At 35.6% G+C, this 12,995-nt stretch overlaps 1 protein-coding gene across 1 annotated transcript in view; it reads right to left on the bottom strand.

The window, feature by feature from the left end:
• Positions 1-12,995, bottom strand: part of LOC137657258 (transforming protein p68/c-ets-1-like) — a 263,524-nt gene that overhangs the window by 54,030 nt on the left and 196,499 nt on the right. Inside the window, exon 4 of the mRNA XM_068391596.1 lies at positions 748-807. Coding sequence (XP_068247697.1) covers positions 748-807 — 60 coding nt within the window. The remainder of the gene's footprint in view (positions 1-747; positions 808-12,995) is intronic.

Below are 12,995 nucleotides of genomic sequence, written 5' to 3' on the forward strand. Positions count from 1 at the left end.
AAATATGACTCACATTTCCTGGGAGAAGTTACGCCACTGAAATGACGCATCAGGCAAAGAGGAAAAAAATAGATTAGAAAAAGGTGAATGAGGAGGAGGATGAGGAGAAGGAAAAATATATGGTTGGATTGATGTCAACTTGAAGTGTCTAGGGACCAGATGAAATCGGCCAGCTGACTGTCAATGTCGAAGCCCAATGTGATGGCTTCTATTTCCGCTTGGAAGAATAAAAAGATGTTTTTTTTTTTCTTTTCTGTTTCTTCGTCTTTTGGGAAAACTTCTCGGACGCAGCATTTCCGTAATGGATCGACCACCACGATACAACATGAATTACGGTGAATGGAACCATACAAAGGATGTTATTAACATTAAGGAAAATGTTGTTCATAGCGTAAAGCCACCAAAGATATCATATTGAGACCGATATACATTTTATAAGCAGAATTATACATAGACAAGCGTAGCGACATATACCTACAAAAAATATTGGCTATTTGTACCATATCTTTACTAAGAATAATTAAAAATGTCAAAGTATTTCATAAACTGAATGAAAAATTTCCTTACAAAATATGAGTATAACACTACTCGAAAAAGCATATCTGGAATCTAATATACCCGCAAAAGCGTAACTTCAATATAATCCAAATAAACATTACGTTGACATAAATGAAATCTGCAGAGCTGACAAAACCTCCAAATAATAATAAAGCTGTTAGTGTAAAAGAAAATAATAAATCTCGATACCTTGATCGCAACATAAGTGCCAGTGCCAACCGTCGCCATGTTCCATCAGAGGCACCATTTCTGCGGAGGAACGCTATATTAGAGAGACCGGATGCAGAGGACCGCGCACGCCGTCACATGACACCCAGCACATGCCACCACCCTCCACACATGGTGGGACACGACACTTATTCCCCTCCTAACCCCCTTTTAAAACCCCTCAATTTTCCCCTTAGAGGAAAACATCACCCCCCCCCCCCCCCCCACACACACACACCGTTTCCATCCCATCCCGCAAAACCTTTATGACAGTTCCTGACCCGAAACCACTCCCTCTCTATGGGACATGTGACCGCTCAGGTCAAACAGAGGTAATTAGTTTAGCTCTGGAATAAATTTATCTTGAGAAGTAGAATACATGAATAAACTAGATTTAGAGAAATTAGAGGCAAAAGAAAAAGGAAACAGTTCATCGGAGGAATATTATTTAACTCAAGGACGAAGTAAATTATACAACATGTTAAATCTTTCTGGGGGGAAATATAGGAGAAAATTAAATGAAAATTCAGTTGCTTTCTCAAGTATTGAAATTTTAGGTAGACTATATCATGTTTTATTCAATTTATTTGAAACAAATATCATATAGGTTTGTCTGGGCTGAAGAACTAGACTTATTCAGATTAGGACAAAGGCACAAAAACAATGTAAATATAAAAAGCAATAAAAAACCAACGTGTAAAAGGGTTAACTCATTATTCTTTTCTATAAAGGAGCCCTGACCGAGAATTGTTCAAAATGCATTTTATAATTCTTATTTTTGTATCAGCAAAATATTACCAATATACTAACTTTGCTAAATACAATAAGCTTATAAATGGCAGACTATTGCAAGTAAATAACATGTGCGTTTATCTATTATTTCAAATATTGTAAAACTATAGCGCGAGACTCCCCAACAGTATCTGATGCCGATGTACATAATTTGAAAATTAAAGCACGACTAGAGAGAGAGAGAGAGAGAGAGAGAGAGAGAGAGAGAGAGAGAGAGAGAGAGAGAGCGCCACGTCAGTTCCCTCTTTCCCCTCATCTGCCAGTCCGTAAACACAGGTACAGGTGATCAACAGGTGAGAAAGATCCCCAACAGGTCTCCCGCTTTCCCCCATTCTCTGAACAAGGGGACCGGGAGTCCGAGGAGAGGGGAATGAAACAGCGTCGGGGGAGGGGAAATAATCGGGAACTGAGAGGGGTGGAGGTGTCAAAGAGGCTCCACGGGAGAGCTATAACCTGTTGCTTGGCCGATTCCCGAAGCCAACACGTGGGCTCCACCTGGCGAGTAGCGAATGCTTCACGTACACGCGGTGAGGGCGCGTGGGAAGACGCCTATCTCAAGGTTTCTCACAATAAGACGAATATCAACAGACGCATTGTTTTGGAGGAAGAGACGTGAAACGAAGAAAAGCCTTCCCTGAGAGTTTTGAATGTCATGGCTGCTTTTGTGGAGGTCGGGGGCATAGAATAAGGGAAGTGGAAGGAGAAGGGGGTAGTCTATGTCTTCGAGAAATGGTGAATTTCTAGATAAAATGATTGGAGATCAACAGTCTTTGGGAATTTATAAAAAGCGAGGGTTGTGGTTATGTTATTGAGCGGTATCAAATGTTTGGTTAATAAGGAAAGGTATAGTATTTTTGCTTGCGTTATTTTAATTAAGAGATAATTTGAAAATAAACGAAAATAAACATGTAATTACAAACATGCGTTAAATCAAGCGAGACTATCTCTTTATACAAAAAAAAAAAATCACTACTAAAAAATAAAAAAAAAAGTTATAAAAAAATAATGGTTCCCAGCCCCGACAGAACCCGAAAACTAAAAATGCGCGTGGATGCGCCATTTCCTGCCTCAGATGCGCATATCTTTCCATTTCCTTTCGCCCTTGTTATCATCCGAGGGGAAGAAAACCCGAAGGAAAACAGGTACACACGAGAGCTTCCCCTCGCTTGAGAAACCAACAATAATTCAAAGCCTTGTTTCCCCTTCACCTTAAATCTAGCAGCTGCTGTAACAAGCGTCATAACACCACATACCACTTCTGCTCATACGGATGTCTCACATTCATTTCTTGCGGAGGATGTAAGCCTACTGTAGCCAACTTTATTTATGGTAAACTTCCTCTTTATCATAATTATTTTGCTTAATTTGCGGTTAGCTTTCGTTTTATGTGCTATAACGGGCTGCTTTATTTGCTGTAAACTCCCTTTGTATTTATTCTAAGCAAGGAACGATGAGGAAAAAATACCATTTTGTTTCTTTCTGGATGTCAGCTACCTCCCAGAACTGGGGGAAGTGTCATGGTAGATAGATATATAGATTAACTGTTTAATTGATTTACCATGAACTATCACTTTATCTATTGCCAAATATCTTTCTAATCACCATACACTTTTGCTTTATTACTGAAAACCCCTTCTATATTCTCCCAAAAATTATGCTTTATTTACGGTAAAAAAAAAAAATTTCATCGATCGGTTTATATAAAGAAAAATAATGCCTCAATATCTATATTTTTTTTATTCATTTAATCCATACTACGCCCTTAATCAATATATATTTTAGCGTTATGTTGTAAGAGGCCACCACTATACAAAGTAAATTATTACTATATTTACTATAAAGTGGACTAATCTGGATAAGATGTGAGTTTCTCTATAAAGTGGACTAATCTGGATAAGATGTGAGTTTCTCTATAAAGTGGACTAATCTGGATAAGATGTGAGTTTCTTCAAAGATATTCATACCCATGTACTGTACATACTGTATGTCTACATATGCAGGAGTATACCTAAACACAGACATACTACACACAAGCATCTTATTTAGACATTCTCAATCTTAGTGAAAGAGCCTGTGTCTTACTACACGCAAGACAATCTACAACGAAAGAACGAACGCATCTTACGTGATGTGAAACAAAAGAGATACGCGGACACAAGGAAGAGAAGAAAGAAAAGCTGAGGTTAAGGAAAAGAGAAAAAAAAGAGTTCGGAGAAGTTCTCATGGGAAGCGAAATATTCTCTTCTTGGAATCTGATCCAGCATTCCTTGGAATTCCCGACCCTTTCCTCTGATCCCCCTTTTGTGTTTCCTCTCTTTCTCAGGCCCGCCAGATTCATCTCACGCACTTACGGTGCCTGCGTACACACACACACACACACACACACACACACACACACAGGAATAGAAAAAAGTAGTATAAATTAGAACATTAAGCCTACCGCGATTTCGATGTGGGAAATTCCCACAGGCAAGTTTTCAAAATGTTCACTAGATGACATATATTGTATGCGTAAATGTTAATAAGAAATACTTTCATAAAAAAAATTAGCATGAACAGACACCGTCGTAAATTTACAAGAGCACTGCCCCTTTGAAAAGATATATAACATTTCAACCCTAAATACTTATACAGTATATTAAAAAATCCAGTCAAACCAATGTTCAAGAACCATATCAGAAAGCTCATAGAACCTCCTGCAAGTCTGGAAACCATTAAGGGAAAAGTACAGAGGGGGGAGGGGGGATGGTTTAAGGGGAAAAGGGGAAGAGGAAGGGCGTGGAAGGCTGCTGTTATGAGCATCCTTCCTAAAAAGGGGTGACTAAGAAATGGTCACCAAACTGTCAACCTGGCGAAGTCAGCTGGCCAACACCTGCATCTTGAAGACGGTTGGGGGGAAGAGCCCAGGACTATGGCTCTCACGCCGACTATGTATGTATGTATGTATGTATGTCACCCCACCCCAACCCCCCTTTCTCTCTGTGGACATATTAGGATTCTTCGAAAGACGTGTCCTGAAGGGGCCTAAAGGCTTTGAAGAAACCGGAGTGATTTTATGAGCATTGTGTAGTAATGATACTGATGGACAGAGAAAGTATGTATGTATGTATATATATGTATATATATATATATATATATATATATATATATATATATATATATATATATATATATATATATATACATATAGTGCGTATCTGCGTTAGAAAAAGTTATAAAAATGACCGCATTAAAACTAAAAATCTAAAAAAATGCAGTAAATGCCAACAAATTCCCTCACCGATTTTCAAAGTAACACAAGATAAAGCCATAAGTAAAACTAAGCCAACATTTGATCCTATTAGATATATAATAATAATAATAATAATAATAATAACAATAATAATAATAATAATAACAATAATAATAATCCTTGATCAAAATAAGGACAATAACGCACATCTACTTGTAAACTCTCAAAGGACCCTTCTACGGTTTATAGTAACTAATATATATATATATATATATATATATATATCCACAATTTGTATAATGAAATTCTCTGTTTTCCTACATCAAATATAGCTACTACAACAGTTATGGTAATAAAATTAATTCGTTTAAGGTAACAAAATAACACCGCATGTAATTTTCCTCGTCCCAGGACATCAATGGAATGAAAAGACGAAGGCAAATTCAAGGGGAACCAATTCTGGTTAAAATGTAATTTAGTTATTAAGAAAGTTTCGTGTCTATTTATTTGGCAATAATTTCATCGAAGTTTATGGTTGCTCGGGTCTACTAAATAAATTTTTGCCATTCTTTGCAAAACAATAATTTGCCCAGGTCATTTTGGGTTAATTTATAGCGCCCTCAGTACAGCTTTAAATAAATAATCATCGAAATGTATCCCACCACTATCAAAAGCATGTTGATTACGAATCCAAATCATTGAATTCAACCAGAGGCAAACTCTATCTATTATCAAAAGCTAATAAAATAAACATAATTCCATTAGCCACATCATTCAACCTCAGCACATAATGCCACCCAGCTTCAAATATTAATTAATAACGACATCTGTTAATGATCATGTCTTCATGCCGGTGCCCCGCCAATCAGACAGATTATCTCGCCCACTTCGACTCTACAGTTAATGATCTGTGTAAGTAATTGTCCGAGGCATAATGAGTTACCCGACGCGAATTGATTACTGGGTAACTTGGCCACGGGGTAAAATGACGTGTGACGGGTAACTAAAGTAATTCTTCAGAGCGGTTAGCAGTAATAACTTGCCTACTTTTACCTCATAGGCCTATGCCTGCGGCCATTGCGTTAGCCGGAAGGTCTAACGGTGGAGAGACGCCCGGTGAGATTTCCAAGTTATAAAAGGAGTATTTTGACGTTTATATAAAAAGACGATGAATTACAAAGAATAATTTTTGTATAGATATGTAATATCATGTAGTACCGAACTTATATTACGTACAGTTTATGATCAATTATGTAGTTTCATTTTATCATTATTTTGTAGAAGAATAATATTTATGTTTTCATTTATCTCTTCACACTGTAAGACCACCATTTCACTGCACCGTGGCACACAGTTTGTAAAAGACTACAAGAAAACAAAGCTAAGTACAAAATTTCGTGAGAAAAGTTGTACCTCCACAGCCTGCACTTAGGCTTCAAAGTCGCTTAAGCAAACTCGTTAAATTTCAAACGGGAGAACTTAATACGCAACAAGTAACCTTGATCCAGACTCGGCAATTAACCTTTAAAACCAAACTCCATTAGATGCAGCCAATTCAGGATTTGCATGCATACTTAACAGTCATTTATTATGGACACATTAACTACCGCCAACTCCCTCAACCCCAGACACGGAGGTCAAAACAAGGGGAGTGAGAATAGCCAGATCTATAACGAATCTGAGCGAAACTTCGTTAAGGACAAATGGCAGAGTCAATGTTCGCGAGGCTGCAATCATCAAGAGGCAATTTTGTGGTTCCAGGCAACATTGTTCTCAACTGACTGCTGCGCAAATCCTAAAACCGCCGACACTACTAAACACCCTCCAGGGGGAAGGGTGGGGCCCGGTGGCTCATGAGGGGTTCCAGCTGAAGGTGATAGGAGGTGGGGGGCAGTGCCCAGACTGCGCTTAATTTATAAATCACGAAAAAGGGATAATTATGGAAGGGGTAATTGTAGCTCGGCACAACGGGGTTCCCCTCTCGTTCTCTAAAGAGTAATCAGAGCGCGCTGACAATAGGGAGAAGCTGCTTAATTAAACATAAGATCATAATGACATGTAATTAAATCAGGTTGCATTGCAAGCGCCAACAAAAGGAAAAAATTAAATCAAAAGACGTATCGACTCTTCTCTCTCTCTCTCTCTCTCTCTCTCTCTCTCTCTCTCTCTCTCTCTCGATTGTGCACTCAAACAACCGCCATTTTCTTGCAAAAACAAACTTTTATATTTTTTCTGATTGAATCCGTCATGTAAACCGTCTTCCTTTGGAGTGTTGATAACGGGAATGCATAAAAAGGCTTATGATTACATATTAAAAAAAAAATAGAATTATATATAGATAATATATAACGGCAAAGGCTATTTTATCTAATGATAAAGTAAAAACGAGCAGAAATTCTTGAAGGGATTGTGGAAACTTGAGTAAATATTCAAGGACCAAGAAAAAGAAGATAAAAAAAGACGACCATGGTCTGAAAAAAAGGGTATGATAAAAAAGGAGAAAAAAAATCATCGGTGAATGCACAATATATAAAGTAAAGGGAGAGACCTTCTTTTTAAAAAGGGGGTGGGGGGCAAGAGGAGAAGATTTTCCATTCTTGGACCCACGTGCACTTAAGGTATTGCCTCTCTCTCTCTCTCTCTCTCTCTCTCTCTCTCTCTCTCTCTAGACGTTCGTTACATCGTTAGCATTTTGAACCAAAGGGGTGTCTCACAGACTGGCCCCAGAAGGCGGGGCACATATGCCCCCAGTGGTCAACATCACTTGTCACCCACTTCCTCCTGCTCTTGATAAAGACAGCGAAGAGTATGTGCGTGAATGTTCAGCCTCTGAGCTAACATACATGCATAAGTAAAGTACACAAAATCACAAATTCACATTCATCATATTGATTACAAATACTAAAGAGGAACTACTTCAAATCGTCACTATCAGAAGAACTTTAACAATTTTATGGAATTATTCCGTAGTTCAATTAAGTAGTCTACTAACTTTAAACTTTTGAATATATATATATATATATATATATATATACACACACACAAGAGGGGGGAATAGGTGTACACACTGATATACACTTAAACAGTCAACGTTTAATTATTGAAAAGAAATTGCCAAATATCCTAATTATCTTTCAGATGCTTTTATGTTTCCAAGTCATTTGTAAAAAAAAAAACTTCAGCCTGAAAAACACTTTCGAAAACACGAAGAAACAAAAAGAGGACCACAACCTGACGAAATCTAATAGGTATTTCCTAGTTCCCATCATTACCTGTGGTATGTCAATAGCTCAATGTTGTTTGTTGGAACATAAAAACAAAAACATTTCCTTCCTAATGGCCGATGTAATCATTTCTACTTTTTTTTGTTATTTAAATCTTTATAAGCCTGTTGGCTACATGTCATATATACAGTCTATTAGATATAATAATAATAATAATAATAATAATAATAATAATAATAATAATTACGGCAAAAAACAAAGAGTTAAAAAATGACCGACAATAAGATCCGCTTTATAGTCGAGTTTTTAAATATCCTAATATTTTTGCGTCAAGGGAATATAACGTCAAAAAAACTACCAAAAATCATCCTTTCGTGAAATAAAAATAACATTAAAATAGCATAATGATAAAACTACAGATCAATCAACGTTAGATAAAAAAAAACACACCACTTAACCCTCAGTTAAGTTGAGAGAGTCCTTCGACCGCGTTATAAAACAAATGCAGAAATCCCTCTCTTGATCTGCGTTGCCCTTTGGATCAACCTCACCACAACCCACCGACATTGCACCTTCCCTCCGGAAACCACAAAATAATTAACTCCCGGAGATCTTCCTCCGACAACAATTACTGTTACCAGAGATCGACTGATCTCCTATTCTCTGCATCAGCAGTAAGCAATACCGTATGTGCGTGTATGTATGTATGTATATATATTCTTTTTTTAGATTACAAACGAAGTGGGGGAAAGAAAAGAGAAGACGATGGATTGACGAACTTGAAAAAATAGCGGATATAGACAGGCATAGGATGATCATAGACAGACGGGAGTGGAAGGACACATCTGAGGCCTTTGTCCTGCAGTGGACCAGCAACTGATATATATATATATATATAGATATATATATATATACATATATATCTATCTATCTATCTATCTATCTATCTATCTATATATATATATATATATATATATATATCACTTACACATACAAAGTGTGTGCATGTTTTTCTGTAACTCAACGGTTTACTTTTCGGCTTTTTTTTTTTATTCTTAGCCAATAAAAGAAGATACACGCAGCAACTTATAGCATCATTAAGCATTTTAACTCATATCACCAGGTGGCTACAAGAATAACGAGTCATCGGTTATAGCAATGTTCATCTTGCAGCAATTGTATTAGGAGACCTTGGGTAACATTTTTCTTTTCAGGCACACGCTGATGTCTCTCAATATCCAAATTATTTAAGTTACTTTGAATAAAACTTGGGACTCATCGGTTACATAATTAAGTATGGTCAGTACATTACTATTTAGTATATTTATTTTACTGTGACGCAAAAGACGAAACATCTATTTCTATAATAACTTTATTAAAAGTAAATAGATATATTTTCTATCATTGTTATTAATAGTACTAAAAACATTCATATTAATCCTCTACGGATCATTAGAAATGTTCATATAACAATATACACATTTTTTCGTTTATTATCTATATTTTTACGAACCCTTCTCTTTTTATCATTATCTTTTTCTTCTCCTTCTTACTTTTTTTTAGCGAGTGCCAACGGATGCCCGATGCAATAAGGCACTGCCGCGCGTGCACGCACCGCGCTCCACGCCTCGGGTATTGTGACATGCCATTTCTACTTTCTCTTCTCATGTTAAATTAATCTAAATTATAATGTATCTTACAGCAACAGGAAACGGCGAACGACTGCTGTCTCTTTTCGAAAGAAATCTTGCAAGTGCCCTGTCACGACTTTTTTCTTTCTTTTTAATTGCTTTTTTTTTTTTTTTTTTTTGCGCCCCCTCTCTCTACACCTCCCCCTTAAAACTCCAATCAAGAACGAATGTTATTAAATTAATATACAGATAACCTTTAATGACAATGTAATAACGACTGATCGAAATGCAAACGATACAATTAAATCAGTTCACGGTAAACATACTGTATATGTAGAGAGGGTGAAAATACAACGAAAAGGAATAAATAAGCTGTAATAAGAACTGAGAAAAAATTTGATAAATACAAAAATGCATAATAGTTGAAAATTGGCTAAATACGTGTCTCAAATTCTAATGGAAGCTAATAAACAAAAACCGACAATAAAGCAAAACTGCGTAAAGAGATGGAACAGGTCACAAAACAAGAAAAGATATTTAAAAGAAAATTAGTAGAAAAACTTGAAATAGCCTCGGACAAATTTGAGCAAATTACAAATTATATAATGTATATAATAAACAAAAAAAGGAAACTATATATAAATAACACAATAAATACTGTAAAATGTAAAGCAGATTTATCTTTATATTAAAATGATTTATCAATATATATACCAATGTAGACTATATATATATATATATATATATACATATATATATATATATATATATATACACATATATATACAATATATATATATATATATATGTACATATATATTTATTAGCGTGAGCGTGATCTTCTGAAGTAAAGTACAAACAACGAATAGTTCTTTATGCCAGCTCAAATATTTATTTGCAAAGTCCCAGCCAATGGCAGAACGCTGAATCCTGAATTAATGAAGTGTGGAAATGTCCAACATTGCACCAGTTAAGTCTACTGTAACTTTATTTACACTGTTCTCTTCCTTATCTTATCTAGTTCTTTGAGAGAGAGAGAGAGAGAGAGAGAGAGAGAGTCTTACTATCCACTAGTTTGCGACTACATATTTGATTTGCGTGATAAAGCCGTAATAGCGCAATGCTACTTACACATGAGTATTAAATTCAATATTGCCTATACAGCTCTCTCTCTCTCTCTCTCTCTCTCTCTCTCTCTCTCTCTCTCTCTCTCTCTCTCTTTTAGGAACAAAGAAAATTAAAATAAAACTGTAAATTAATGCCTGACCAATTAATTACGATAAGTTGAAATGCATAATCAACTACTATACATTATATGATATCCTTGCGTACCCTATGAAATAATCTAATAAATAAAAAATAAACACAATAGAAATACACTTCATAGTTTGTCTACAGTCACTCTCACAATGAAACGAACACCATCATCACCTCCCTGATCACTATCATCTTCATTAAGACCCTCTTGAATAGAAGGCGGCGTGTTTGTGAGACGTGTCTGAACAGATCCTCGGCGTCAATGGAGACCTCGGCTCTCCTCATGTCAGTTTCGATTATGTCTGTCACGAATCGCGATTCACGTGTCAATAACGGAATGAATCAAGGGACTTCGGTCGGTTCAGCTTCATCGCCGACTCGAAAAACGATCTCTCTCTCTCTCTCTCTCTCTCTCTCTCTCTCTCTCTCTCTCTCTCTGAGATAAAATCAAGATCCCCATTTATATCATAAGTTTTATCCTCGTCGTTAATACTAATTAAATTAGAGAGAGAGAGAGAGAGAGAGAGAGAGAGAGAGAGAGAGCTCTGGCACCGTAACGGGCCTTACACGACTTCCTTGGAGTACTCATCACGAGGATCAATTGACTCAGAAACGCGTCATTACCAAATCCATTGCAATTCAAACACCGGTAATGTTAGCATGAAAAGCTATTATTTTCTCTCCCTCTCCTCTTCTTACATACGCCGGTACGTGAACTTTTTCCTAATGACTAATCACACACACAAATATATATATATATATATATTATATAATATAATATATATATATATATATATATTCATATAAAATTGAATGTTAATCTAAAATAAATTAGAAGGCATTATAAAAAAAAAAGTCTAAATAAAATATTAGAAACGCTGAGGTGAAATATTAGTAAAAAGTCAAAAAGCGGTTAAAAAACGAAGAAAGAAAGAAAAAAAAGAACTCTTCAAAGTGACATCAAAAAAAGCGTTTGTCCAATAGCAGCAATAGAAAGAGGACAAAGGACGTTTGTTCACCTGTTTAAAAGTAAATGACCGCAATGATGGTTACCCTTTGTACTTCGAAGTATGGCCACATTTAGGTCACTTTGAAAATCAATTACATCAAATATGCGCACGTAATAAAATAACATAAAAATGTTACTTATAATTTTAGAATGTTTGGTGATACGGTAATAAATCCGCATGTACATAGTATGAAAAAAATAAAAAATTTACTTTTCAATTTCATTTTTCATTCAATAAATACATCGGTCATTTTAAATTAGCTACGGTACGTATTGGTTTTTTTTTTTTTAAACCAACCTAACAGAAACAGGATTTTTTTCTATTTACTTTAACCTCATTCTTAGATTTATTCATTAGAATTGTATCTCATCTAAATTCAATTAAGGGAAGATAATAAATTGTTTGAAACGCAATATTCATGACCCAATTATTCTTGCGATTCAATTTTACAATCTCGAGCATTTGTCAATCAAACAGGGAGCTGACTATTTAGGTTCAATATTTGTAGATCTATGGATGTATCTATTCTTTAGTATAAAAATATTTCAGTGTCGCTAGAAAGTTATAATTGTTTCTGACATTTCACTTCCAACGATTTAACTACGATAGTTTTTATATTATGTGTTTGATATTTGAAAGATCACTGAATAATTATTGTGGCTAAAACAAAAGGGAATTTTGGTTACACAAAGAATAACTATTGCAAATGATTTACTTAAACGTTTTAGTGTATTGCATTACTTTATTATGTGCCTGATAGAGGATGCTATCAAATGTAAAAATTACTGAGTAATATGATAGTCCAAACCCCGCAAATTAGTTCTCATAAAGGACGCTCATAGTTCAGTGGGGTAAAATCTTCTTTTGTGAAAGCGAAAGAAATTGTTTCGCTTTGCCGTTTATTCGTTAACTAGTGTACGCGACCCCTCCAAATGATGGCTAAATATTTACATAGTTATGCACTCACACGCACCAGGGTATGACTACTTCCTATCCCCCCTACCGAGGGTCAGGGAGAACTGGACGTGACAGAAATATATATATATATATATATATATATAATATATATATATTTATATATATA

The sequence above is a fragment of the Palaemon carinicauda genome, chromosome 18 (genome assembly GCF_036898095.1).
Source record: "Palaemon carinicauda isolate YSFRI2023 chromosome 18, ASM3689809v2, whole genome shotgun sequence".
NCBI lineage: Eukaryota > Metazoa > Arthropoda > Malacostraca > Decapoda > Palaemonidae > Palaemon > Palaemon carinicauda.